Below are 27976 nucleotides of genomic sequence, written 5' to 3'. Positions count from 1 at the left end.
CAGTGTCTTTGCATAAAGGTTTTGATGATAAACTGATAAAAAATGTTTGACTGTCATGTGATTGAGGGCAAGAACTTAAGTCCAGCTGAAAGTTATCATCCACCACCGTTCAGACTCTGGTTCTTTATTATTTTAAAAATGGTTCAGATGGGCACATTTTCAGGTCCTTGTATTTTATTTAACTTTTATGTCTTAAGTTACACCACAAATACCACTTATGATACCGACTTTAAATCAAACATTTAGTAGTACACAAAGACAGCGTCAAAGTATTTAATGCAGTTCATTTAATTCCAGCAAGCTTCATTCAATCTAAAAACATACAGGTTCTTTCATTAAAACATCTTTAACTTACAACTTTCCTTTTCCACATGTCATTTTCTCTTCATTTACCATCTGACAACATCCCCATTACCTTCTAAGACACTTTCCTCAAACTCTAATGGCTACATCTTCATTACTGCTCCACAAATGTTTCTCTCTATAACTACGTTTTATAACAGAATGCAACAGGCTACAAACTACTTTTTAAATGGTGGTTAATAAGCTATGAATGTAAGTGATAATGTGTGGTTTAATTATCAAGACTCTGGTCTTCAGGAATGACTTGTTTCATCTACTCAGTGCACAGGACAGCAACTCCACGCTCATAGAAGGCGTGTGGATCCTCCTTTGTGGCGATGTCAAAATCAACAGTGAAGATGAGGTCAGACCTGGTGAAGTTCAGGTACACGGGCAGAGTCACCTGCAACAAGAAGAAAAACTGAATGTGAGGAGCGGTCCAAAATCTGAATTTAACAGCATAATAAGACCTTTTTTCTAACTATTTTAGATCATTTGATAATGGTTTTGTGTATACATATCTTGCTCATACCATGTGTCTCTTCTCAGCGTTGCTTTGCTTGATCCAGCGGAGCTGAGTGAGAGGCAGCTCAGTGGAGATGGAAGTGGACAGAGACAGCTTGTTGTTGGCACAAGTAGCTCCCTGCAGTTTCAGACCTGAGAGAAACAAAAAGCATGTTTGACATTAGAAACCTTTAACATTTTACAGATCTCCAATATATATATTAGAACACAAAGTTAGTTTGGTGACAAACTGGAGTCACACTTTAAGACGTTGTGAGTATTTTCCACACTCATGACAAGGGTGCTACACAATTAGTAGGACCCATCCTATACCTATCTTTTCTTTTTACTTAATGATTGGGATTCACATGGAAGGAGACAAGAATGAAAAACAATCCAGCACCGATCTCTACTCATGAAGGAGTTCACAAATACTTATATTGTCATATTGCCACAGTTTAACCTTGTTATACAACTTCTAACTACAGCAGATGATGGGCTGCTCGTCTGACCTTTGATGCCAAAGCTGCAGGCATCCAGTGTGGAACCCTGGGCAGTGGTGACATTGACCTCCAGACACAGCTCTTCCAGAGACCAGCTGTTGGCCTGGGCCACATACTGGCGGGTAGCGGTAATGTAAGCTTCTGGCACAAACAGGCTTCCGAGGCACACATGGATGTTCTGGAGGAGAAAAGGAAAATAACAGTACTGTGAGCGGCGCTCTCAACTTTTAAGGAATCTGTTATACTATTTAAGAGTCACAGGTTGTTCGATGGTGTACACAAACAGTTAACCAATCTGTACCTTCAGCTCCTTTGCACCCCCACTGGCAGCTCCCTGGGAGATCTGCTGCAGCTGTTTGATTCGCTCACTGAAGTCTGCCACCCACTGGATCACAGTCATGGCGGCTGGAACTGTGTACCGACACCAGCTGCGAGGGAGGATACCTGCAGAGAAAAAAACCCAGGTTTACAAGTTTTTTCCCTGAAAGTATAATCTGTTCAAGGACATACGTCAAGACCAACCCTGAGGAATGTGAAGTATGCAGTGACTTTTCTATATTAATTAATCTGCCTTCAAAAGTAAAATGTTTACCTTTAACAAGGTCGCTGATGAGTGTGCGCAGGTAGTTCGTCTGCTTCTTCTTGCCCTCACACACTTGCACCACATCAGACAGATCCTGACGAACCTCCTGCAGCATCTTGCCGCCCATCTTCACCTCACGCTCAAAGAACCGGAACAGTGGGTCCTGGTGTTTGTGTGTTTGGACAAAGAAGACATTAAATGAAATACAGAAGCTTGTCAGATACTTCACTGACTAAAAAGCAAGTAAATTCAAACCTGTGCTTTTATTTCTTTTTATTTTACCTAGTAACTTCACGAGTCAAACACAAAACTTTAAAGCATAAAAACAACACATCAACATAACAGTGACTGCCAAGGACGTTGTGCAGCTTCTTGTAAATACACAATATTTTAGGCCTGACCTCTGAAGTCTGCTTGCCAACCATCTTTCCTCTTTGTTCTGCCATTACCTTGATGTTCTCCACCGTGCGTTTGAGTGGATTGACTGTTTGGGGAATGAGCTGCAGCCAGTTGCAGGACGTGGTGTGGAGGGTTCTCATCCAGGCAGGTTGGGCATCGGATGTGGACGAAGTACGCTCCTTCTTCTCCGTCTCGTAGGCAAGGTCATCCTCATCCTCCAACATCTGCATTTTCAGCATCTTACTCATCATGTCAATGCCTGCGCAGCCCGGTGGAGGGAGTGAGTGAGCGGGGAGGAAGGTGGAAGACAAGGCCATGGGGGGGGGGAAGAAATTAATAGTGGAACAAAGAAACAAACAGCTTACCTCAAGGGTGTGTTAATATAAGGTTTGTTTGTTTTTTTAGTAAAAAAAAAGGAGTTGTGCCAGACAGAAACAAATTAGGACTACACTGGGTAGGATGTATAAACACAAGGCTTCAGGCAATATTTCAATCACATGTAACATTCAACACAGTTCCTGAGTGGATAAACCACATTCTTGACTGACTGGATCTGTAAAAGAAATGAACATAAGCAATGTAGGGTAAGAAAGGTTTGTGAGTGAAACTAAAGGATGGGAGTGAGGGAGGAGAGGGGGAGTGTGGCAGGGGGTAAAAGGGGTGGATGCTTCGGATTGTGGGAGTTTGAAGGAGGTGTGGAAATCAATCTGATGAAGCAGGGAGGGAGGATATGATTGAGGGGGAGGGGACTGATGGGGAGGTGTGTGCCAGTCTCTGAAACCTAATCTGAGGGTGGGGTGGGGGTAGTATTTAGCAAAGCGACATGATGGCTGTGAAATACAGCTGCTGGAGGGTGAGGAGACGCACACCCTTCCCTTTGGGCAGAGCGCCTCTAAAAGTATGATGACTACACAGCTAAACTGTACGACTACGGTATACAAGACCACAACTAGGAGCTACTTGTGATACCGTAGAAAGCGAACTGGTTAAATGAACCCATGAGAAGATGAGAGATTAGCAGAAAAAAAAGCACCCTTTATATATTCTTCACACACACACACACACACACACACACACACACACACACACACACACACACACACACACACACACACACACACACACACACACACACACACACACACACACACACACACACACACACACACACACACACACACACACACACACACACACACACACACACACACACACACACACTATTCTGCCCAAAGCAGGCGCAAAAACACAATCTCTTGATCTCTCGTTGCACTGAGACATCCTGTAAAAATAGAAGTGAAGAGACTAGAATAGAGAGTGAGAGATGGTTAATGATCTGCCCTGTGAAAACATGAAATCTGAACAGATGAAATGAGGAAGAATAATCAGGATGTGTTGCGGTCCAGTTACTGTGACAGAACACCAGAGTACAGATGATCAAGATGACCGGCTGTGGCGTACCCTGAGTGGTGAGCAAGACCTTCTCTGCGTTGCTAGGCAACCCCAGCCAAGATGGAGTCTGAGTGTCTGGAAGCAATTCAACCCAGTGCATGAACTCCTCACGCCTGTAACAATCAAAATCATGAATCATTTTTTAATCTTTCAATATTAATAAACTAAATTAAATTTTTTGTGCGAAAAGCCAGTACTGACCGAATTCCATCGGGCATCTTGATGTCCTTGTGCCCGTCAACCTTCAGAGCCAGTTTGAACTCACTGTCGAAGCTTCTCTTGGTGAAGATGCGGTCCAGGAAGGTGTTGAGCAGACGCTGGTCAAACTCGTTGTCAATGCGGCCGCCGTAGATGGACTGGGCCATGAGGGTTTTCAGAGCTGCCCAGGGGATCTTGTCTGGTGCGATGTTTTGACGACCCTGTGTATGTACAAGTATGACAAGGTTATATTTTTTCTTCCTTCCACCGGGTCAGATTATCCTTGGAAACAATGAGACAAGACGGTAGAAATACTACTACTTCTGTCCAGAGAATCAACACAAAAAGTTCCTTGTCAGGGCTTTAAGTAAATTATCTGATGAATGTAGTATTTCTACAGTAAGAACTGTATGACTATGTGTTCATATACACTTCTGTTGGCAACAAATACTTATTATGCTGATAAACCACTGTATATGATTTCTGAAATAATCTCCAACCTTAGCAGTGTCATCCAGCCAGGTGTCAATGGTGTCACAGGCAGAGCGGAGGTCAGACTCTCCAAACTCATATTTCTTGGACCAGCCCAGTGGTGCATAGCGCAGACGCTCCTGAATGACTGCATGGAACCAAGCCAGCAGGAAGTAGAGACGAGCACGCTCGTTGGGAGCCTGTAGGAGAACGGAGAAGCAAAAGTTATTACGACATCAAATGTCGGGGGGAGAAGGGGAGTCTATGTGTCGGTAAATCCAGATTAAGTCACCTTGCACATGCGAGCCACAGGGATGCTGCTGAAGGTTCTGAGCATGTTGGCCTTGACACCAGGAGGAGGCTCAAACACAAAGATACGACCGGCACGAAGCAGATTCACTGGCACCTGGTGGGAGAAAACAGTATTGAGACTTTAAGGCTTGAAAGAGAAAAGGAACTTTAATAAGTAAGTCAGTCTTCATTGTCAAGGGTGTTGTGGTTTACCTTGGGATTGATCTCCATTGTCAGGAAAAGCCTGAAGCTGGAATGAGGCTGCATGGAGTGGAGCTTCTTTTCCAGCTGCATCAGCCATCCTGGGGCCAGGTGGACGTTCTCCAACATCACCCACCTGCAGGACAAAGAGAGTCAGGATACCAATACAACAAAAACTGTACATGCCCACAAAATACACACAAAATAACAACATGACCCACCTGCCAGATTTGACAGCAGTGTTGATGTCTCTGTCTGCCTTATTGAAGCCCTCAGCCGAACCTGTGACCAGTGTAAGAAGATGTTTATTAACACTATTCTCAGTAAACTTGACTTAAGGATCTTTTTTTGTATGTCAAGAGCTTATCCCCTCCTTACCAATAGAGATGGAGGTGATTTGTTTGTTCTCCTCAGCAGCCAGATCTCTGACCAGGCCGCTGGCATCATAACCTGGTACAGAACACATCAACACTGGAGTGCTGGGCTTCACCTTTAGACACAAGAGAAGAATGTCAGCAACATATTCAACACCACTGACAATGGCAAATGCCTCTGGAAAGAAGATTAATTAAGAAATATTGGTTTACTACCTCACTGTCCACAATATTAGCCAGGTCAAGAGGCTGCTCGATGATGTTCATGAAAGTTTCTCCCAACACCATTGAGACAAAAATGTGCGACATAGCCAGCAAGCGGTCGGGGCGGAAGGCCTGAATAAGCAACAGCTGGTGCACTGCTTGGCCAATGAGAGCTGAACAAGGAAAAGCATAAAGGTAAGAGAAGAGCAAGCATGTAAACATATAAATATATACATATTTACATCAATATTCAGCCTCTAACAAGTCTATATACTCACTGGACTGCTTCTCCTCTGACCACAGATAAGGTACAGCCAGCTCTGGAGTGTTGCTCTCAATCCACATGAAGAATTGCTGAAGTAACACAAGAGAGGTATGCTTTATTAACACAAGTTTGTTAATATTCAGCTTCTGGGTCATTATCACAATAGAAGTGATACCAGATGGACAGTATCAGTCAATACTCACCTCATCAGCTTCAACTTTGTCCACCAAGTCGTTGAATGCTGCCAGGCGACTGAGGCGGACCATGGCCTCACTCTGCTCAGTGGTCAGACCCTTTACTTTGGGCAGCGACATGCCAGTCAGAACGATCTCCTTACCACGCAGGAAGTGCTGGAACTCCGTATCATATGAGGCCTCACTGGGAAAGAGATGGATTGAAATGATCAAAACAAGAGAAACCTTGTTTTTATGTAATACTACCACTGGTGGTATATTAGTGTAATAGTGGCATCTTACCTGGTTATGCCCTTTAGGCTGATCTTAGCCAGCAGCATGGCAAAGGTTATGTGATCATGGTGCAGCATACCTCTGGCTGCTCTGTTGAACACCACCTAAATAAAAACAAAAACACTTATAAGCTAATTATGTCTATTAAAAATCATAAAGAAAATGAGTGTTTTTAAATTGTGTGGTTCAAACCTGGAAGAGGTCCTTGGTGATGACAGCAAGTCTCTGTGTATGATCAGTGATGCCCTTCAGGTTGGAGTTCTCATACAGCACAGTGTGGTAGGTATCCAAGAAAAAGTGAAGGGAGTACTGGTACAGGAAGTGCATCTGGAGCAAGATACAAAAAAGTATTTGTTTATTAAATGGTTTACTGGTTTACAAGTATGCACATTTTAGACAACAATGAGATTAAGAAATTAAAAAGAAAAAGGTAAAAGTGCAACGTGTCCAGACCTGGTTGAGAGACTCCATGGTGAAGTAGATGCTGCTGCAGGCAGAGGACAGGGACAGGTATTGCTGTGACACAGCCTCCACCTCTGCCATGATGATATCAGTCTCCTCCACCTTCCTGGTCACCTCAGCTGCCTCCTTCTTTAAGTTCTCCAGCGTGGTGATGATGGTGTCATCATCAAGGATGCGGCCTTTAACCTCATTGAGGGCCTGCAGCAGGGATTTTTCCAGCTGACGCAGACGCAGTTGGAACTCACCTACAAGAGACAAGAGGACAGTTGTTGATCATTCACTGAACTTTTTTTCCACTGTGACTCAAATTTTAACTATCTTCTATCCCTGTCAGCATTCATCATCATCCCCAGCTGTACCCTACCATCACATTAGCATATCTCTAACTCATGTCTCACCCTGCAGTTTGAGGAGATCGGAGCGTTTCTCATCCACATCAGGCCTCTCAGCCTTTAGGACCTCGTTGAGACACTGGCTCTGAAGGCTGCTGCGTGTTACAGTGAAGTTGACAAATGTAACACGAGAACACAAGTCTGGTGGGAACTCGACCTGCAAACATAAGAGACAGCATTTAACACCTATGAACTTATTTGTACAATCATTTGACTGAGCTGTTCTATTTCAGTCCAAAATGAGAGAAAAAAAACAAAACATTTTCTTTATGATAGATGTTATAATACTCACAGTTGGGTCTCGTGTAGAAAGAAAGATGACAAACGAAGGTGACAGATCAATGTCTTGGTCTCCCAAAGTGATAAGGACACGTCCTCCAGTCCTGCGGACCTCTCTGTTCAACACTGGGTTTAGGATGGGGTCGTAACTTTCTACATCCTTAAAAAAGCAAAAAAAAAGAAGATATTACCATAAATAAACAAATCCTTAATGAATATAGGGGCATTGGACAGTGAGCAATAGCAAGTGCACATAAAATGTAGGTAACTGTTCATACCTGGACCAACAGTGGGTTTCCGAAACGCAGAGCACTCTCCAGGTTCTTCCTGAAGGCATCATCCAGGAAACTGGTTCTGGTGATCTTGCGTTCTTTGTACTCATTCATTATGAACTCTGTGGCCTGGCCTGATGGATCGATGATTAACGGGTACCTAGAAAAGGCCAGTGGTATAGAATAGGATCAACATGGGAAGTGAAATCAACACGACACTAATAAATGCTAATAAACAATAAAATAAAAGATACTGACCTGTTGAACCTCTTAAGCATGATGGCGTTCTCAGTGCAGAGGTCATCAGCTGGGAGGGAGTTGGCTTGCCAGCGGAGCCTCTCATCAGCGTTGGACAGGTACTCAGTTCTGGCAATATCTGTACGGAACTGTTGGAGGGGAAAATTTACAGTAATGGGAGTTCAGAATGATACATGTCTTGACTTGTCTGACATAACCTGCAAAATATAGTGCATGTGTGACAATTTTAAGTCTTCAACATATGTCTGTGCACAGGAACCACAGTTACAAAAGTTCCTACATGCATATTATTAATGTGAGTGAGGTTAGGATTTGTAGGTGTGACGATCAAAAGTGACTTTAGCCTTGTGCATCAGAGCTTTAACTACCTGAATGTTGGCCTGCTGCAGGTGGTGAGACCAAGTAGTGAACAGGTTCTGTCTCATCTGCTGTTCAAAGTAGCCAGCATAGGTAATGAAAGCCGCAGAGAGCAGACAGTCTCCAGCGATGGTGGACATCTGGTTCTTGAAGGTCTCGCTGGTCTTCTCCCAGCGGTCCCTTTCAGCTGACAGACTCTTCAGAAGGGCTGTGCTGCGGTTCACCTGGTAGGATAGGGCAAAAATTGTGCAAGATTCTTTAGTTGAAACTGAATTACAAAGAGCCAGACACAGAGGGAACTACACATTGGTATGATGATCAGTTACCTTAGCCTCGACGGCAGCCAGGTCGGCCTTGATGGCCTGGGCCTCTGAGATGAGGACAGCGTACTCCTCCTTGTAGCGAGCAATGCTAGACTCCAGGTCTCTGATCATCTGCTCCACCTCCTCTGCCTTTGTCTTGTTGTCCGTGGCATCATCCTCAAGCTTCTGCAGCTCATTACGCAGAGGCTCCACACGCTTCAGCATGTCAGCATAATTAAGCTAGGGGAGTGGTAGAACATGGGAAACGTTAAGGGAGTACTCTCTTTACCCAATTATCTTCCTTTTAATATTGTTTAGGCTTCCTTACCTGAGCAATCGCCCATTTCACCATAGGTCCACAGGCCAGAGATGCCCTGTTGACTTGGTCATAGTTGTAGCTTGGGTTGGAGAGATAGTTCTTCTTCATCTTCTCACGGATGGAGTCACTGGATAAAGTCAGTCAAATACTTTAGTGTGCAGTGCAGAACAATGATCATAAATCACAATATTATATAATGAAATATTGTGTAGGATCATTTCAATTTTGTTTGGGGTGGGGAAGGGGTGCAATTACTACCATCTTAACTGTGAGAAACGCGAAATCATGACAACAACCACTAACAAGCAGAGTGGTTGTCGTTACCATCAGGTCATTTTCTGATTCAGCAAAATTAACCCATAAGAAAACCTAAAATCAGTTTCTGATTACAGGTGCCACTTGATTAATATACTGATTGATTAACATCATTTGTGCTTCCATTAAAGACTAGACAGACATTCTGACACCGGTACCTCATTTCCTCAGAGGAAAAGTTGACTATGCTGCTGATGAAATTGTCCCTGATAATAACTTGTCTGATTTTTTTCCAGTCACTGGTCTCCTCGCCCAGCATAAGGCAGATAGACTCCAGGGCCAGCTTGACTGCAGCTGGGGGATTGGTCATGGCCCGCACTTCTACTAGGTGCTGCCGCTTAATAGAACTCACCGCTAGTTAGGGGGAATGATGTTTGAAAGAAAGAAGTGGCAAGAGGAGAGGGAGAATGGGGAGCATATAGGGCAAAAGAAGGGAGGAATTTGAAACAAATTCAGGGGGGTTGAAAAGTCAGAGAGAGGCAGAGACAGAGAGGGAGAGAGCTTTAGTGAACAACTGCAGAATACATTCTGTCTTATTTCACCTGATCTCTTCAGCAGAGAAGTTAACAATAGTGGGGATGAAGTTCTCCCTCATGATGATGGAGCGGATCTGCTTCCAGTCTGTTGTGCTCTCTCCCAGGAGCAAGCAGATGGACTCCAGGGCCAGCTTCACGGCCGCAGGTGGATTGGCCATGGAACGCACCTCCACCAGGTGCTGCTTCTTAATGGACTTAACGGCTATCAACATCAGGTGAACAAGGATGTGGATTATGATAAGGAAGGGGCAGTGATGAAGGGAGGATGCAGGTAAAGAATAAGCCGTTAACCAGAAGCCCTTGCATCATAAGTGACTATGTGATAACATTGTAAGAAGAAAAAAAAAAGCAGGTACAGATCTTTTGGCATAACAACAGGCCATTTATATAGCTCTATTGTTGCATAAACATTATATGTTCCATCCTTGCAGCACAAGACTGTACTCATTCTGTGACAACAGATCAAATGCACTATAAATTGCTGTTAGAAAACACACTACTGTACCATTCTGGGCTTCAATAACAGCAGGCTCCACTTGGTCCAAGTCCTCTTTGACACTCAGCTGTTTGTCCTTGATCACCTCCTGCTGCTTGTACACAGATTCCTGGATCTCCTGGCTCATCACCTGGAATCACATAATAGTATAGTTTGATGCATCAGTTAATCCAAATGTGCAATTCAAGGTTAAAGTGATTACTATACTACAAGCTTAAAAAACACATCACATTTCAGTCATTCATTGCTCTTTTGAGGTGTTAAATTCCTTCCTGTGTACCTTTTTCTTTTCCGCCTCTTGCTGGTCTTTGACCATCTTCTTCAGTTTGTCATTGGCAGCAGCGTTCTTTGCTTCCAATTCCTGGCTCTTGATTCTCAGGTCACGACGAAGCTCCTCCACCTTGATAAGGAGGCACAGGTACAATCAGGGAGTTGGACAAAAGCAAGCAGCAGTTGGTAAGCACTGACAGAAATGACACGGTGCAACCAATTATGACTAAACGAAGCAAAACACCAAATTTCTTTACCTGATCCACAGTCTCCTTGATCTTGCGGAGACCAACGTTGAGGTGCATTTGCTGCTCCTCCAACTCGCTGCGTTTCTCATTGAACAGGTTGGCATACTGGTTGATAAAGTCCAGGTAGTGGCGAGGGGTGATGGACATCGTGTGACCACCGCGCTTAGCCAGACGGTTGTTAGCCTGTGTAGAGTTAACAACATACAAAGTGTGCATTAGCAGAGTATTGAATGTGTGATTATGGGATGTCCAAATGCTGGTAAAGCAAACCACACATTGAACTACTTCATCATCACTGCTAACTAAAAAACATCTCTACCTGGTGAAGTGTCTGGTGTACAAACACACAGCCGTTGACGATAGCCTCACGGTGAGACGGTGGCTGGGGCAGTTTGTCGTAGACAATGGGCATGTAGTCTGGCACCTTGTAGTTTGGTTTTTCCAGATCCATCTTGCTGGTGAACTCCTTCCCAACCTGATAAAGGGCCTCTGTGGACCAGTCTCCAAACCAGTTCAGCACACACCTAACACAAAGAAAAGTTTTCAGTTAACTAAGAAACGGCATCTTGTAATTTTAACGTTGTAGTATCTATCCCCTGCTTGTCAGTGATGCAATCAATTAATTTATGCTCAGTGTCCACCATGTGTCTTTCTACCTGTTGAAGAGGGCAGGAGATGTGGCAGCCCTGTCCTTCAGGCCCTCTGATGACGGGTTCATGGTGAAAACAACATGGAGGTTCCTGATAACCTGGCTGGTGAACCACTTGTACAGCTCCTCGTGTGTGTCAAGCATCAGGCCCTCTTTCTGGGCTCCCTCCTTACACTGAGTCATCAGGGTGGCATACTCATCTCCCTCAAACAGGCCAGGGACCTACAAAAAAAAGGTAACGTCAACATAATAGGAGCCAGAAAATAAGGTGTGCACAACCCAAATAGATATTTTATCTCAGGAAACTAAAAAGCAGTGTTGTCATGTTGTTCCAATGAGTATAAAGCACAACAGATCATGATGGCAACATCTTACCTCTCCATTGGCCAGCAGTGTGTTCATTCTCTCAAGGAAACCAGAATCCAGCACGTTTGACTCATCCATGATGAAGGCGATCTTCTCGTTCTTACAACCCGAGCGACGCAGCACTGTACGCAGGTCCTCATCAAAGTCCTCTCCTGTGTATTTCCTGTGTACCTGAAAAACGTACATAAAAAAATCAATAAACAGACAGAGGCAATTGCAATAAAATGGCTACAAATACCTTCACGTGTGTCGTACCAACCTTGATCTGGTATACGCTGAGTCCATTCATCCAGGCTACGAAGCGAGAGAGAGTAGTCTTTCCTGCTCCACTCACACCAATCAACAGGAGATGGCCCTGAGGCTGACGGAAGATTCTGGAGGAGGATTTATAATTTTAAAATTTACTCCAAAACAATTATTTAAAGCCTGAAACTGTAATTTCTTGATCATTTCTAGACTAACACCAGATGAGAAGTATATCAGCAACCACGAGCTACAGGAGCTGTTACTTACCGGTCAATTCTGAGGACGTGGTCCAACACCTCATTGAAGAGCACCAGAGGGACGTCCAGCTCCTCTTCATAGAAGACCTTCAGGCGGGCCTTCACATAGTCCCTCAGCTCCTCCTGTTCCACTGGGATGTAGTCCTGCATTCATAAACAATAAACTCAGTGAAAATGGAAGTCAAACTCCTGAGATAAATTTTCTGTATTTCTGCATCATTACCAAAGCAGGAATGTCACAGCTAGTTTACCTTGGAGAGCCAGTTGCTGTAGAGGATAGGCCTGTTGAGTGCCTTGTCCTTATCAATGTTGGGGAAGTGTTTGAGAGCAACCATATCAATGTTTTCATCGGTCCACCTTCTCTCTTCATCATCAACAAGCCTGGAAAAAGACAAAACACATTATCACCAAAACTAGCTTTATATACTTAAGACAACACTCAGATTTATCAGTAAGTCATTAGAAAAGCCAAAGCTCTGCCTCTATGAGCACACCTGTCCTGGAAGAGACGGAGAGCTTCATGTGCCCAGATGCGGATGAGCCCCTCCACAGGCAGAGTCTCAAGTGGCCGCAGGGCCTCGAAGATTCCCCTCACCCAGCGGGTCATCTCTCTGGGAGAGTAGATGTAGTGAGGCTGGGTGTCCTGGGTGAACCGCTCCTGAAGGGGAAAGGGATTGAAACAAGACATGAATAAATGATTAACAGTAGTGTACAAAGAAAAAATTATGTTTTATTGATCACTTTTCAGTCCTTTCATTCAGTTTCCCACGAAACTATTGCGCAAACTTGATGTTTACATATTTGATTTTTATATAGGCATTCAGTAATCGTCTTTACCTGAGACATGGTGTAGAACTCAACCATAGCTGCAGTAAGAGGCTCAGCATAGGTACGTAGAGAGGGGATTAGGCGCAGCATGGCACGGTTGAAAGTTCCATAAATCTGGGTGAGAGAGGCTGGGCCTGGGTAGTCCACGTACACCACAGGAACATGACGCAGGAACCTACAAACACCACATCACAACATGGTCACTATTAGGGCTTGTCACATGCAATGTTTATGTTTAAGTGTGATTACATTTTTTTTCTTTTAGTTTTGGTATTAATTATATCATTGTTATCAACCAGTAAAGTCTTATTACAGTACCTGTGTGTAAGGGGCTTTCTGCCAGGGTCAGTGGGAGGATTACAGGCTCCAACAAACTGGATCCTCTCCAGTTTGACCCAAGTTTGGTCTGAGGTGCGGTAGAAACCTCCATGCTCTACCATCTGCAAAAAAAGACAACAGCATCCTTAATGTATTGTATTTAACATAACAGGGAAACAACATTTTATGCGGCTATGATTTTAGTTTGCACAGCCCATAAAATGGCCAAGGTGCTGCTGCAAATTCAACTAGTGGAAAAAATTACAGTCTGTAGCAACATATCATACCTGTCTGATGAAAGAGATGACTCTCTGTGTGCCGTACTTGTCCATGTCCGGCAGATTGATCTCATCACAGAACAACACCAGCCACTTGCCCAGCTGCACAGGGGCAAGGACCACACCGTTGGGGGTACGGCGGTACTCGCAGTAATGATCAAAGGTCTTTAGCAGCAGCTCTGGGGTGGTGGCACTGGAGAAGTTCAGACCAACAACCTGGTAGAGTGTAGGAAGAAAATTAGGAAATTTCAAATTTTGACAATGGCAAAAGTTACAATGTCAGGTTAAACTGATTTTAAAGATTCATTATCAATCTTTAAATTCTTTCATCTGGTCTCTTACCTCCATATCAGGCAATGCTCTGAGGGCGCTGAACAGAGTCATAGTCTTTCCAGAGCCAGGAGGTCCACACAGGACTAGTGGTTTGTGCTCTGCCAGCCATGTGTAAAGCAAAGCTTCATGGCGAACAGTGTCCAGGGTGGGAACAACAACATCTGGGGATGCCACCTTGTGGGTCTCTACTTCAATCTGGGGCACCTTGCCCTGCCAGGACTGCCACTCACCCGAGATGCACACCTGCATGACATAAAGAAAACAAAATGGTTATTCTGAAATGACAAGGCTACTGTAGTTTTGGTTTGATTCTTTACATTTTCTTTTAAATTTACATAAGAGAACAATCAATAACCATTCTAACACACTATTCACTAACACTATTCTAACACGAGGCTGTACCTCGTAGTCAATGATGGGGATATTGGGGGCAGCGGGTAGGGGTACAGTTGTGATGCGACGAATGTATTCTCCAAGCTCAGCCCTCATCTTCAGCCGTCCGTCACCAGAGAAGGACCACAGCACAGCGTAGATCAGATATTTCTGTAGAAAGATAACGCCACAATATTGATCAGTTTTAGGAAAATTAAGATATTTTGCAGGGATTAGGTTCCACGTTCAGGAGATATAGCAACAAAAAGACATTACCTGCATGTATTTTTCCAACTGATCAATGGGCATGGGGAAGTCAGGGTGGTTGTTGTTGTAGAGAGCAACATTACGGCAGGCCTGGTGGAGCATTGAGAACAGGGAACCCATGCAGCGCAGGCGGGTGAAGTCCATGATGTGCTCCATCTTGGAGGCGTGCTCTAAGGCCTTGATCACCAGGCCTGTAGAGGTGAAGTAAGGCTGCAGGATAGCTGCAGAATCACGCTGGATCTAATGTAAAACATACAATAAGATGTCAGTTTAGAACAAATGTATAAAATATCTTTCTTGAATTAATTACTTTTTTTCCCTTTAATTACCTGCAGCATTGGTGATGCAGTCTCTTCCTCATCATCTGTGCCCTTCCTCTGGCGCTGTGCTTCATCCTCTCCTTCGTCCAATGGGATACTCCGAATGCGAGCCAGGAAGTTGTTGAAGATCATGTCAGTGCTGAGGACGTCCTCACTGAACCAGACCATACCACAGCGAGACACAGTGGCAAGGGTGGCATACTTCAGGTCCTGTACTTCAAACATTACACGCACCTACAGAAAGAATAATTCTAGGTCAATACCGCAATTGTAGACTATGATGAGACAAAAACAGACATCTGTGTTTAAAGTGCTGTGCTCTTACATTTGGTGGCAAGCTGAGACGCTCTCCATTGGGCAGGGTGAGCAACTTGTTGTCATCCAGGACAGAGTTGAGATTTTCAACCCACTCTGGGTCAACATCACCATCAAAGATAATCCACTGACGCTTTTGCAGTTCACCTCGAACATTGTCAATAATCCTGTAATGGAGAGGAAAAATATTTTATACCACCATATAAATTCTTACTTAGCATGATAAAGATAAATTGAGTTCATTTATATCTTTAATAATTAAATGTTTTAAAGAACTCACTTCCTGAGGATGTGTGTGAACAAGCCATCGGTCCATTCACGGGTGTTGGGGTCCAGGGTTCCATACAGGTGGTCTTTGCTGATGGCCTTGGGGTCAATGATGTGGGCCACGCCCTCAACACCCTCCAGCCTCTCCAAAGCCTTGAGCAGCACCCTCCATGCCATGGTCTTCCCACTACCTGAAGGTCCCACCATCATCAGACCATGGTTGATCTGTGTGATCTGGTACAACTGGAGCACCTGGAAGGGGAAGAATGACAAGGTTTCAGATTATTAAGAGTAACTACTCTCTGTAAGCAAGGCTGTTAAACACAGTATTTCTGGGTACTGAACAGGATTGTTCCCCTTTTAACCACATACCTTCTCCACCCACATGCTGCCTACATCGTCACCGTCTCCATAGGTAAGGTACATCTCAGCGCAGACTTTCTTGAGCTCTTCCCTCAGAGCAGTCATCTCTCCGCGGTGGTACTGGACTCCAGGGAAGACGTCTGACAGCAGGCTGAACAGCAGAGGGATGTCCTCCGCCACCAGCTTGGGAACCATGGTCTCGCACACACTCTGGATCAGGATCTACAGTAACAAGACACCGACCGAGTGAAATAACAGTTCAAGCTCCTCAAAGTTCTTACTGGATTTTAACAGCTAGCTGCCAAAATTTAGAAATAAAACAATACAGGAACTTCCCTCCAAGTCCTACAATATATAATTTTCTGTACCTCCTGTTCTGGAAGGTTCTCAGCGATGTCATTCTCATCAACCACCTCTCCACGCTCCAGCTTCTCCTTTTTGATCCTCTGGATGCGTTCACGTTTGACATTGCCAGCACTAATCAGCACGCTCTTGAGAGCTCGAAGGCCGAAATCGTAGTGACTCTGGGATGACAGCTGCTCATCACACAGCCTGAAGTATAGGCAAGGGATACATTCAGAGAAGAAAGGCCACTCAAAATTCTATCAAAGCTAAGTACATTTTTTAACAGCACATACTTAAAGAAGGGCACAATCTTCTTGGCAAGGGTCTCGGCTGTGCGGAAACCTTGAGAGTACAGCATGACCTGGGCGATGAGCTGGCGGTCGGGCTTGGTCATGGCCAAGCTACGGAACAGCTTCTTCAGATTGTCTGGCAGGTTGGAGCGGCCAGCGTAGCCAGGATTCATGGTGATGAAGATGGCCATGTCTGGACTGACCTTCACCTGCTTGTTCAGGAGCTCTGTGGTGACTGGCACACCTGAGGGGGTGATAGATGTTGTAGTTATTTACAACACATTACGTTAAACAAAATTTTCAAAAGGTGGTGAATAAGGTAGAGACACAATAATTCTCTCTTCTGAATTGTATGCTTTTGTAAATTTTCTTTTTTTATTATTATACAGTACATACTCCTGTCTCTGTTGGGGTTGCTGTGCTCCCTCAAGGCCACCTGGATGTACTGGACCTGCTGGGAGACAGCAGAAAGCATTCTCTCCTCCAGACGATTGAACTCATCAAAGCAACCCCATGCTCCCACCTGGCACAGACCCACGAAGATACGACCCATAGCCTAAAAAAGAAAGAGGTCAACAAAAGAGATTTGTAAGTTAGAGAACCAATATGAGAAACAGCCAAATTCTGTAAAAAAAAAAATCTAATGATGATTAGATTATGTGTAGTGTTTTATTGATCTCTCATGGTGTGTTGTGGCTATAAAATAGCGTAAGAACAAAGAATCTGCAGATTTGTACCTGGAAGTCAAATGTCTCATCACAGTTGAAGACCAGGACAAAGCGGCCCAGCTGGTGACCAAGAGCTTTTACTGACTCAGTCTTGCCTGTGCCAGCAGGACCTAGATGGAAGACAAACTCAGTTAAGTCGATTGCTTTGTATGTAAACCTGTAATTTTCTTAAAATTAAAATCTACATTTCTTTTATGTTAAAAAAACAACAACCCTTCCATACCAAATGGTGACCCTCCAAGGCGGGCCTCCAGAGCCTGGGTCATGGTGAGATAGCAGCGGTCTGTCAGTGGGGTCTGGACAAGCTTGTCCTGAACACCCAAGTATTCGAAGCCATAGTTGAACTTGGCATTGGCCATCTGAATGGACAGCTGCTGCAGGACATCTGTCTGCTTGGGGTCAAAATAGAAGCGCATCTGGCTGAGCCACTCAAAGGACTTGGGGTTGTCGATCTTGTTCTTGATAAGAGTCCTCGTCACATCACGTTGGTGCACAAGCTCGGTGATCTAAAATGGAGCAGAAGAGGAATTTCAGACACTTTTTCACTGGACAACATTTTTTCAAAACCGTCCTTTAAAAGTTTTCTTCTAACCAGGTGCTCCAGTTTCCTCCTGCGGAGTGGAGGCTGCTCCATCAGCACGGTGTCAGCCAATACATTGAGTGTGGCCTCCACATTTGACTGCACTCCCTGCATGGGTGTCATATCTCCACCACCAGAAATGGTGGTCAAAGCAGACTCGACGTTCTCAGACCAGGCGATCTGAGTGGACAGGACCACCAGCTGGGCCTGTGAAGAGAGGAAACAAATCATGAAAAATTACATTAACACAATCCCTGATTTCCATGTATGTTGAATAACGTATTGTGTGTAGAACAAATGCCCTCAATACCAACCTGATAACGATCAATCCAGTTGATATACTGACTCAGGTCAACGGCTGTGCCTTTGTTGAAGGATGTGACCTCTGTGACAGACTCAGCCAGCAGCTTGGCCAGCGTCACCCTCATCTCCTTCTCCACCAGTGTCAGCCACTCGTTGATCTTGGGGTGCTCTGTGATGGAGACTGGTGTCTTGTAGAGAATCTCTTCACCCTCGCGGGAGGAGATTCCCAGCACCACAGTGTTGTCCTCACTGAGGAGGATGCTGGAAACACCAGCAAACATCTTTTTGAAGTGTTTCTGCAGTTTGGCCACATTTTTGCTGTTGCCGATGATTTCAAGCAGGTCCTCGTCTCCCACAAAGTAGAACCTGGAAATGAAAAGAGCATGACGGATCAATAAGGATGTTAATAAATAAATAAATGTGAAAGTCATTCTAAATATTTAACAGTAAGTTTTGTGTTTTAAATGTACACAACAGTGGGCAGTCCCTTCATCCAGTATCATCATCTTACCTGGGGAATGAGGATCTTTCTCTCTCCAGGTATTCTCCAAGGGCTTTCTGGATTTTTCCCAGAAGGTCAGCCAGTCGCTCCAGAGACCTCTGCACTCCCTGTATGTTCAGCACATCCATCACTAAGGGAGACTTTGACACCTTCTTCATCAGTGCCAAGAACTCTGTGCTGATACTGTTGAATAAAGACAGAGAGACAAATTAAAGTAGGCTCTAAGAGAAAATATTGTTACAGTAGTAATTTTTCCTTTGTTAAAATAAAAGGTCCTTCATTTACCTCTGGAATCTCTGGGTTTCTACAGGCAGCAGATGTTTGATGTCAGCACTGCCAGTGAAGATGCCTTCCAGATAGACCCAGCGACGCTGGACATCAATCCAAACGTCAAACAGAGCCATGATGCGATTCAGCTTGTCCTCCCAGCTCAGGGCATCTTCCTCAAACACCTGGGAGAAAAAAAGATGAGGATGGTGTTGATGCAGTTCTGAAAACTTAAAGTAGTGTCTTCAAGAACACAACATATAATTCTGTTTACCTTGTAGTATGGAGACAACTTCATGGCAGACACGCTGTTGATATGTTCTTTGACCTTGTTGAAGAGGTCATCCCAGCCTCTGATCAGCCGACACTTGTTCTGGTAGTTCACCAGATCGAGCTCATACGAGTTCCACACTTCACGGATCTGAGGACGAAAAACACAGAATTATAATTAAACAAAGTCTACAAACCAGAGAGTAATTTTTAAAACATTTGTATTTGAAGCTATACATGAAATGTTCTATGAGCATCACAACTACACTGTATAATATTTTGAGGGCCCTCCTTCTTCACCTGTTTGAGGAACTCCTCCAAAGCCATCTCTCCCTGGGCTACCAGGAGAACGTCCTTCACCACCATCTCATTTTTCTGCAGATCCACATCCCAGATCTGTCCCAGGGTCAGCTCTGAAAGGACCCAGTTAACATGCAAACGCTTCATCAGCTGCTTCCAGTGGCGGTCCTTCAGAGCCTCTGATTTCAACTCAATCACCAACATGTTAATCTGGTGAGAGAAAGGGATAGTGAGAGAATTTAATAAGCCATTTTTAAGTCTATTTCTGATTCAAAATGTGTTCTTAGTGTGAAAAAGCTCTCCGACCTTGAGGTATCCTTTAAGCAGCCTCTGGACATACTCATAAGAGGCATACTGTCTCAGTCTTGCTTGGAAGTTCTTCAGCTGGTTCAGAAGACCATCCAGGCTCTGGCGGAGCTACAAACACAAAACGCCAACACATCAATAGTTATATACCAAGAATTTCACGAATAAACAGAGGTTCAATGATCTGAATGATTACTGTGGATGTGTTACCTTGCGAGGCTGTACTGACACCCATGGCTGCTCTTTCATCTGGTCAATCTGCTCCCAGACCTTTGACAGCTCGGACCAAACCTCCTTCAGATCATGCAGCTCCTCTAGTGCCACCTACAAGTCAAAACAAAGACAGAAACGAGTCAATGTTAACTATCACTCCTTTTTTTAAATTAGTGAGATTGCCGTTGCTTCGTCTTTCATTGGTGACAAAAAATGCTTTCATGTGAATGTTTGCTGGCATTACCTGTACTCTCTCTTCACTGCCACTGAGCAGGCCAGTATCGGTGAGCTCCAGGGCTTCCTTAGCTCGAGCACACTTCTCTCTTTCGTCCTTCAGACGGCCAAAGTTGCCCTCATAGATCGTCAAGGACTGAAGGGCTTCCTCTGGACGCAGGTTACCCTGGTGAAACAGATTACCAGTTAAACAAATAAATAAAAACATTTGAGGATTCCCCCCGAAGTTAGTTATTTCTATCACAATAACAAATGCCTTGTGTGCGGTACTCAAATATTATTCTAACAATTAGCAGTCATACATCCACAGAAAGTATGAACGAGAGGTGACTGTACTGTATATTTCAAACTGAATTAGATGATTAAATTTGTCTTACAGCAACTGGTTTGGTCTTCTCCCAGTCATTGAGCAAGTCCGTAGTGCGGTTTTCCACAGCTTTGTCCTCCTGGACGATCTTCATCTGCAAGTTGGCCACCTGCTGTTGGATAGCAGTATCCTTGCGCTTCATTATGTCACTGAAGGCGCCCCATTCACCTTCGATGTTGTCAATGTAAAGCCAAGATGGAGGGAACTGGAATCTTTGCTTCTCCAGCAAACGCTGTCCATTACGGAACAACTAGGGGTAAAAGAAGGGATCTGATTACAATCCTGAATTTTTTTTTTTTAAAGCATGTAGTAACACAAAGAATGAAGGAGAGGATATTGAATGTTTTAGAGTACTTATTTAAGCACTTACGTCCACATTTTTCTCAAACTGTTTGATCTTGCGCTTCAGGGTCTGGACATATGTTATGAAGTTAACAGCATCTGAGGTGCTCGCCGTGTCCACAGAATGTTGCTCCAGTTCTTGACGGGACTATTGAGGGAACAGAAATGAAAAGGTGATAAGAAAAACAATCTAGTTCACAGAATAATATTCTGATCAGTGTCCATTGGAAATCAATGTTACTAGGCTGGTCAAAAGAAATTGTTCTCATATCATGTGTTACCTTGGAGATCTGGGCGTGGAAGTCCTGCATGTTCTGGCCGAGCATCTGGCCAAACTTGCTGAGTACTTCTTTGTGCCAGGAATCATATTTCAGGTTCACCTTGGACTGGACCTGTTCTCAGTGGCAAATACAAACATTTAATAAAAAGCCTTTTTACGAATAAAAACATTGCATTCTTACACAAATGTACACAAACAGGGGGTTTATATAGAAGAGTAGCATCCTTTAAAAAAAATTAAAATTAATTAATAATTAATTTTTTGAAAACCTTTTCATGTAATAGACTCTTAAAATTGACAGACTGACTAGAAATATTGTTCTAATACAGCACCTAGAATCGTAAGATATTATTACCTTGCCATAGTCAATGACCACAGGTCCAAACTCTTTTCTTGTCTCTGCATTGTCAAACGTTCCACGTGCTTTGCGGATCTGGACCAGCAGTGCCTGCCACTTGGTGAGGTCTTCACCCAGACGGTTGTAGATGTTCTCAGCTTGCATGTCCCACAAGCACTGGTACTGCAGCCACACCTGTACAAGGGCAACGAAGAAAAAGACGGTTGCTCACAAACGTATGTATAGGATAGTTTATATCAATCACATTTATGATACAAAAAAAAGAATAATTTCTTAATTTCTTCTAATCCGTTTCTCAAGTAAAGTAATTCTATCAGCAGTAAAAGGTATTATAACACTTTTACTGTGCTGTTACAACAAATTGACTCTCACCTTCACGTACTGCTCCACCTCAGTGACAATGTCTTCCACTGCATTGTAGGATTCCTCTAAGGCTGCAGGGCCATCTGGCATCCTGGTCAGAGCATTTCTGTAGAACTTCTCCTCCTCTGACAGCTCGTAGTGAACTCCCACCTGGTAAGAAAGGACAGATTAGCTTAGATCAAAGCAACAGCACAAGTGTTACTAGACACAAAATCCATAAGTCTGTTCATATATCACAAAATAAAATATATCTTATGTTTGGTAGATCATTTGTTTAAAGAGGCATACCACAGACATTCTTATCATAGCTTTCTGCACTGGGAATCACAGGCCAGTCAAAACAGTTCAGACATCCCTACCTGGTATCTCTGGCTCTGGATCCTGGGAAGAGAAAGGATGACCATCTTCCAGGCAAACATCTCCTGGTAGAGCTTGTAGCGACAGTCTTCAATCGGTGGGTTTAGGTAGATCACCTGGTTAGTAATCCTCAGCTCATGGACAACATTCTGGGAAAAGAAAATAACAGAACAGTTTGTTATAATAGTTAGTCAGCTATGTCCAGGAAACCAAGGTTTTATAATTAATGTAAATTGATTTAAACAAAACAGGGCATATGGCACCACTGAGTCATTACAGTCACAATGTATACCTTGATCTTGGGCTCCCCTCCAGGTTTGTGGCTCACTTGTGGAGCCTCTGTGTCCATGTCCACATCAGCTTTGTCCTCTACCTGGCCACGGAGTACTTGGGTCCAGGCCTTAAGGCCAGCCTGCAGACGCACTCCCAGGATACGTTCAATCTATGAAAACAAAACAAAAATCAATCCTGTTTGAAAACCATTCCTTGAGATTTAATAGTTCACAGAAACAGTCAAAATCTAACCAAATGAGATTAACAAATAATCCTTGTATTGTTGTTGTTTGTGGCACCAACCTCAATGTCAAGCTTGTTGACCCAGATGGGCAGGTTGGAATAGGAGTGGAGATTGAGGTCGTCCACAGCCTTCTGGACTCGGTTGAGGATGTCAGTGAAGGTTTTGTGGTCAAACATGCAAGTGTCCAGAGAGCGAACCTCAAGATCTATTTTCTCCTCAATCAGTAAGAGGTCATCCACCTAGAAGACAAAAAAAAAAACATACAGCAGAGAAAAAACACACCATCAGAACAAACTTTTGGCACTTTTGGTTTCATTTGAAAATCCCACTGAAGAGACTCTGTACTTATGCAGAATATATGTAACCATTGTATTAGTGACTGCCCCTCCACACTGACCTTTTCCTGGAAGTTGAAGACTGTCTCAGCCAGCCTCTGAACATAGGGATCCAGCTTGTAGGACTCCCAGACCAGAGTGATGCCTTCAGTAACGAGAGCCTGAACTTCTTTCTTAAGGCCAGCCACCAGCAGGGAGATGGAGGATCTCTCCTCCACCTTCTCACAAGTGCGCTCGTAGGTGCGCACGCTTTCGATCAAAGAGATGGCAAATGGGTACAGCTGGTTAGCCTGGTGGGCTTTGTTGACGATGGCCAAAGGAACACGGAAGCTCAACCACTTGAGATTGCGGACCTCTTTGGACAGGGTGATGATCTCTGGGAGGAAGTTGACTTTGAGTTTGAGCATGTTTCCGGTACGTCCGCGGGCACGAGTACTCTCAATTGTGAAGATGCGGCCAGACACACCTAGGTTGCGCTGCTGCACCTAATTTACAAAAGAAAGGAGAAACAAATATTTAAAAACAGAAGAATAGTTGACAAAAAATAGAAACATGCATCAAAAGAAGCAAAGACGAGAAAATTTTTCAAATAAAAAAAAAAAAAGGAAAATAACATTTAAAAACACATCCTATACTACATTTATGTCTATGATCAGCTCCAAACCTTGCGAGCCCAGTCATCAAATATCTCTTGAGTATTGAGTTTAGCCCTGAAGCTGTCTCCATCCTGCTTCAGCTTCAGCCCCTCCACATGGTTCTCCCAGCCTTTTCCCAGAACATCCTCCACTCTCTTCATATATGCAGTCAACTGACGGTCGATCTGCTTGGCCCAGATGATGGAACCAGACACAGGTGGCAGGTCTCGGACGTGGCTCATCTTACAAGCCTGGCTCTGAGGATACTGCACTTTGAACTTGTCATGCAGTGACTCAATATCATCTTTCACGCGCTGGATGAGCTGCGTCTGGTACTCCCGGATGGCACCACGGATGTGGGGGCGCACAAAGAGAGCATTGAAGCGGGAGAAGATGCGGAACATCTCGTTGGCATTCTTGGCGGTTCCCAGCTGATCACGCAGGCGGGCAGTGATACGGGTCTCCACGCGGTCGATACGTTCATCGTAGCGCTTCATGGCGGCTTCCCAGGCTTCCATGCCTTCCTTAGACACATCCAGGCCATCGACCTCTTTGACATTCTCGTATGCCAGGTTGACCTCTTCGATAGCATTGGCATCAGCAGCATCAAAGAGAACTCCAGCTACCTTCATGTCTTGAGGCTCAACTGTCTCGCCAGGGGCATGTTGTGGCACAGCAGACACCTGGAGACAAAAAAACATCTCTCTCTTAACCATCTCTCTTATGTGAGGATAAAGCCTGATTCTTATTTAGTTTCTACAGGAAAACAACATTAAAATGAAAATGAAAAAAGTAAATAATAGTAAGGTGTCAGTTCAACTGTGGCCATTACATATTACGGATGGTATTTTACCTGAGGCCTCAGCACGCGGACGATGACAGCCCTCAGCTGCTCGTGCTGCCTTCTGAAACGTCTCATGTGATCCAGACGTGATTGGAGCTTCCTGTGGGCGGGGCTCAAACGCCACACCATCTTCAGGTTCTCCTCTCGCTTTCTCTTCACAATGTCCCTCAGAAGCACCTGCAGTTTCTCATACTCATCCTCCCAGGTCTGGAACACCTCGAAGCATGCCACCATCACCTGCACAGAAAAGTTTAAAGGACATTTTAGGAAGACATGTACTATTTTGAGTAGTTGAAGTAAGAGTGAACTTCTGTGTAAAAATTACAATAGGCTTTAGATCAACCATACCAACCTTTTCAAATTCTTCGTAGGCAACATGCATGAGCTTCCTGGTGCCCAACACCTTGAGGAGCTGGGAGCTCAAGTCCCTGGAGATGGCCTCTACTAGACGCAGTGCTCTTTGGATAGGGTACTTGGTGTTCCTAATCTTTTTCAAGTGAGTGAATATGGCTATCAGGGCTTGGCGGATCTTATCAAGCTCCGAAGCAGAGAGCAGGTCATTGAGAGGGAAGTCCTTCATCAGGGGATTGTAGTCATTGACCGTTTCCACAGCCTGTTTCAGACCTTTGAGAAGTAGAGAAAGAAAAGACTACTAATCATACTGTACTCAAAACACTGCCAGTAAACACAGCAGAAGTTAAACAAAATTGTAACAACTGGTTGCAACTTACCAGTGTCTGTGTCAAAGCTGACTGTAGCATGGAAACGTTTTCCGTGTTTGAGGATGTCCAGCGTGAGCAGAACCTCGGGGCTCTCTCTCTTCTCCTGGATCCTGTTGAGGGCTCGCTCCAGATTCAGCCAGAAACTGATCTCCTGCAAGGCTGTTCCTGAAGCTGGGTCACGGTCGAGCTTTGTCACCTGGTAAAAGGGTGGGTGGGGGAGACAAATAAACCCAGAGGTGAGTATAAGAGAAATATTTGTCCATCCTGCTGTTATAACATGAAGTATAACAGCAATGTTTTGTTTGAGATAGAAATATGGGGAAAGGCTCTTACCTTTTGGATCTCCCTGATCCAGCGGTTGACTCCAGATTGAAGCTGGTTAAGGAAGGTTGGGTCCTCCACTTTGTCTCCAAAGTCAGTGACCTTGGGCTTTTCTCCGCGCTCGTAGCACTGCTTGGCGATGTTGGTGATGATGGGGTGGATGAGCAGGCTGATCTCGGGAATCTCAATGTTCTGCTGAAGGTGGAGAAGGCCCATCTCCAGCTCAGCAATCTTTTTCTCCACGGAGGGAGCCATCTTATCCCCATCTCTAGAAAGTTGGGACAGAGATTATAGCGCAGATGAATCCTCTGTCAACGTTATGTTTTTCTTTTCTACTCAGTTCATGATTCAGTTTATTAGATGAAAATATAAAATTTCAGGATTACCTGTCTGCCTTGCCAGACTCGCGGATGTAGGACTTGAAGAAAGGAGCGACGGCATTGCTGATGAAAGAGTGGAGCGTCTCGTAGGGAGAATCCTCGCTCAAAGTCAGAACTCGAACTTGGGTTGATATGGGCTTGTCTGCGTCGATGACAACTGCCCTCTTGATCAAAGCCAAGCTGCAACGGAGAAAAAAAAGGCATAAAAACATAGTTCAGAAAGAACTTAAATGAAGTGGAAGCTGAGTACTATGCAGTAATTAATAATTTAATAATATTAAAAATAATCTTTTAGAGTACAAGGTTATGTGAGGAAAGGGAGTTTTTTTTTTTTTACAGTTTAACTGATAAAATTACACGTAATTGCAGTGCTGAAAAGTAGACCCTTTTACCTGTTGGACTTGATCCCATAGTGTATATCAATGCTGACGTTATAGGTGATGCATTCCTTCTCTTCCTCTCCTTCATCTCCAACATCCTCTGTGTGAAGAACAAATAAAATCTGAGTCAGACATTACCAATCTAAATCAACATATAAAGAGTGCTTGCAACAGAAATCAAATACAAATCAAGGCGTTATAAGAGTGTCCATGGGCAAGTAAACTGTGGCACAGGAGGAGTTGAGTTTATCTGCATATTACAGTAAGATGACAGTGCAATCTGGCACGTTCACTCCCATCCATCTATGTCCCCACCCTCCCTTACAGGTGAGGTCATGGTTTGTAGACAAAGATAGACACATGCAGAAACTGCACTCTCTGCATTGCAGCATCAGTATTCTGAGAGCGACAACATGAATCGGCTGGGGCAGTGACTCTCTCTGGCTGGGAATCCAAAACCTGCAGGCTCAGACTCAGACTCAGGGGCTGGTCATGTGCAGTATTGAGGGATCAAGGTTCAGCCCTTATAAAACATTACTTAAGCTCAAGCAGCTCTAAAAGCTCAGGCTTAAATTTGCCTGAAGGAAACTGAAGATAATGTGCTCATTGACACAAGCTGGTTCACATGATAAAACCCCAAGAAGGTGCACACAGCATGACTTGTAGTTATAACAAAGGATTCACTCTCTTTGGATTTCTCTGATTTTTTTAGTGTTTTTTTTTTTATTAGCCGCTGTCAACACGTTATTATCTGAATAAACTGCACTTGAACATACGCAATGGTAACGAAATGTCAAGTTAACCTGTATCACACCTTAAAACGATAGCTCGCAGTGAGCACATTCATTGGAGAGTATTGTGTTGTCACTGGCTCGGTTTTCTCCTCCCCACCCAGTGTGGCGTAGTTAGGGTTATCTTACCGGTATCTTACCGTTATCTTACCGGTATCTTAACGCGGTTATCCACCCGGCTGTCAAACATATAACGTTAACGTTAACGGTTACTCCGCGAACGTTGGGTTTACAAACGTTTCTCTGGTGGCGAATTTAACAGCAGAATAATTAACGGCCCTTTAATTCAAATTATATTAGCTAGCTGGTCGCTTCATCCTAAAAGTACCTTTGAGTGCACTTCTCTCGACCAGGATGGTGTGAATTTGGGGATCGGCCAGGAATTTCTTCATCTGCTCCACGGCGCTCTTCTCCTCCAGGGCGGTTTCCAGTGAAGCCGGGGCCTCGCCGCCATCTTCCAGGAGCAGCGGCACCAATTTCCGAATGTGCTTCTGCAGCACCGACGTGTCAGCGACCGTTTGCACGGCCGACACCTCCATAGTGCCGGAGTTTTCCTCCGTGCCCCCACCGTCGGACATGCTTCGATACGGTCAACGAAGACCGGTCGCGGCGTGAAAGTGAACAAAGAAACCGAGGCTGACGTTACTGGCTGGGCGCAGTTCCTACAGAGCCGGTCAGAGGTTGACTGCTGCTGTCAAAACGCAATA

General features: G+C 44.3%; 1 protein-coding gene across 2 annotated transcripts; it reads right to left on the bottom strand.

The window, feature by feature from the left end:
• Window positions 1-156: 156 nt before the first annotated feature.
• On the bottom strand, window positions 157-27976 carry dync1h1 (dynein, cytoplasmic 1, heavy chain 1). 2 transcript variants are annotated; one of them, XM_051395287.1, is made up of 78 exons: window positions 27598-27976; window positions 26491-26578; window positions 26105-26278; window positions 25731-25986; window positions 25407-25593; window positions 25028-25299; window positions 24685-24912; window positions 23861-24514; window positions 23259-23681; window positions 22921-23100; window positions 22637-22786; window positions 22347-22493; window positions 21997-22137; window positions 21622-21798; window positions 21268-21378; window positions 21015-21134; window positions 20655-20894; window positions 20288-20443; window positions 20041-20154; window positions 19831-19941; window positions 19525-19734; window positions 19229-19375; window positions 18973-19139; window positions 18697-18870; window positions 18197-18551; window positions 17895-18089; window positions 17526-17808; window positions 17312-17412; window positions 16971-17130; window positions 16578-16818; window positions 16308-16491; window positions 15949-16161; window positions 15590-15828; window positions 15320-15476; window positions 15004-15228; window positions 14684-14914; window positions 14438-14578; window positions 14045-14278; window positions 13712-13918; window positions 13425-13546; window positions 13116-13281; window positions 12773-12936; window positions 12530-12659; window positions 12289-12422; window positions 12035-12149; window positions 11785-11946; window positions 11417-11631; window positions 11080-11284; window positions 10770-10943; window positions 10523-10642; window positions 10252-10372; window positions 9369-9564; window positions 8905-9022; window positions 8601-8816; window positions 8286-8498; window positions 7918-8045; window positions 7666-7819; window positions 7401-7547; window positions 7115-7265; window positions 6708-6961; window positions 6447-6581; window positions 6264-6358; window positions 5991-6165; window positions 5801-5876; window positions 5535-5695; window positions 5323-5434; window positions 5166-5226; window positions 4957-5080; window positions 4745-4858; window positions 4482-4652; window positions 3985-4202; window positions 3793-3896; window positions 2382-2590; window positions 1942-2095; window positions 1651-1793; window positions 1359-1527; window positions 875-999; window positions 157-745 (listed from the first exon to the last, which is right to left on the bottom strand). In XM_051395287.1, exons 1-78 carry the CDS (start codon window positions 27845-27847, stop codon window positions 617-619), a joined length of 13923 nt encoding a protein of 4640 aa, XP_051251247.1. In that variant the 5' UTR covers window positions 27848-27976; the 3' UTR covers window positions 157-616. The 2 variants fall into 2 exon arrangements, with proteins under 2 accessions (XP_051251247.1, XP_051251239.1); XM_051395279.1 differs by lacking the exon at window positions 9369-9564 and adding an exon at window positions 9753-9948 and having other exon boundaries at window positions 27598-27975.

Source organism: Dicentrarchus labrax, unplaced genomic scaffold (assembly GCF_905237075.1).
Source record: "Dicentrarchus labrax unplaced genomic scaffold, dlabrax2021, whole genome shotgun sequence".
In the NCBI taxonomy this organism is placed as follows: Eukaryota; Metazoa; Chordata; class Actinopteri; family Moronidae; genus Dicentrarchus; species Dicentrarchus labrax.
The sequence above is the reverse complement of the archived record's forward strand: the minus strand, read 5'-3'. Positions and strand labels throughout refer to the sequence as shown.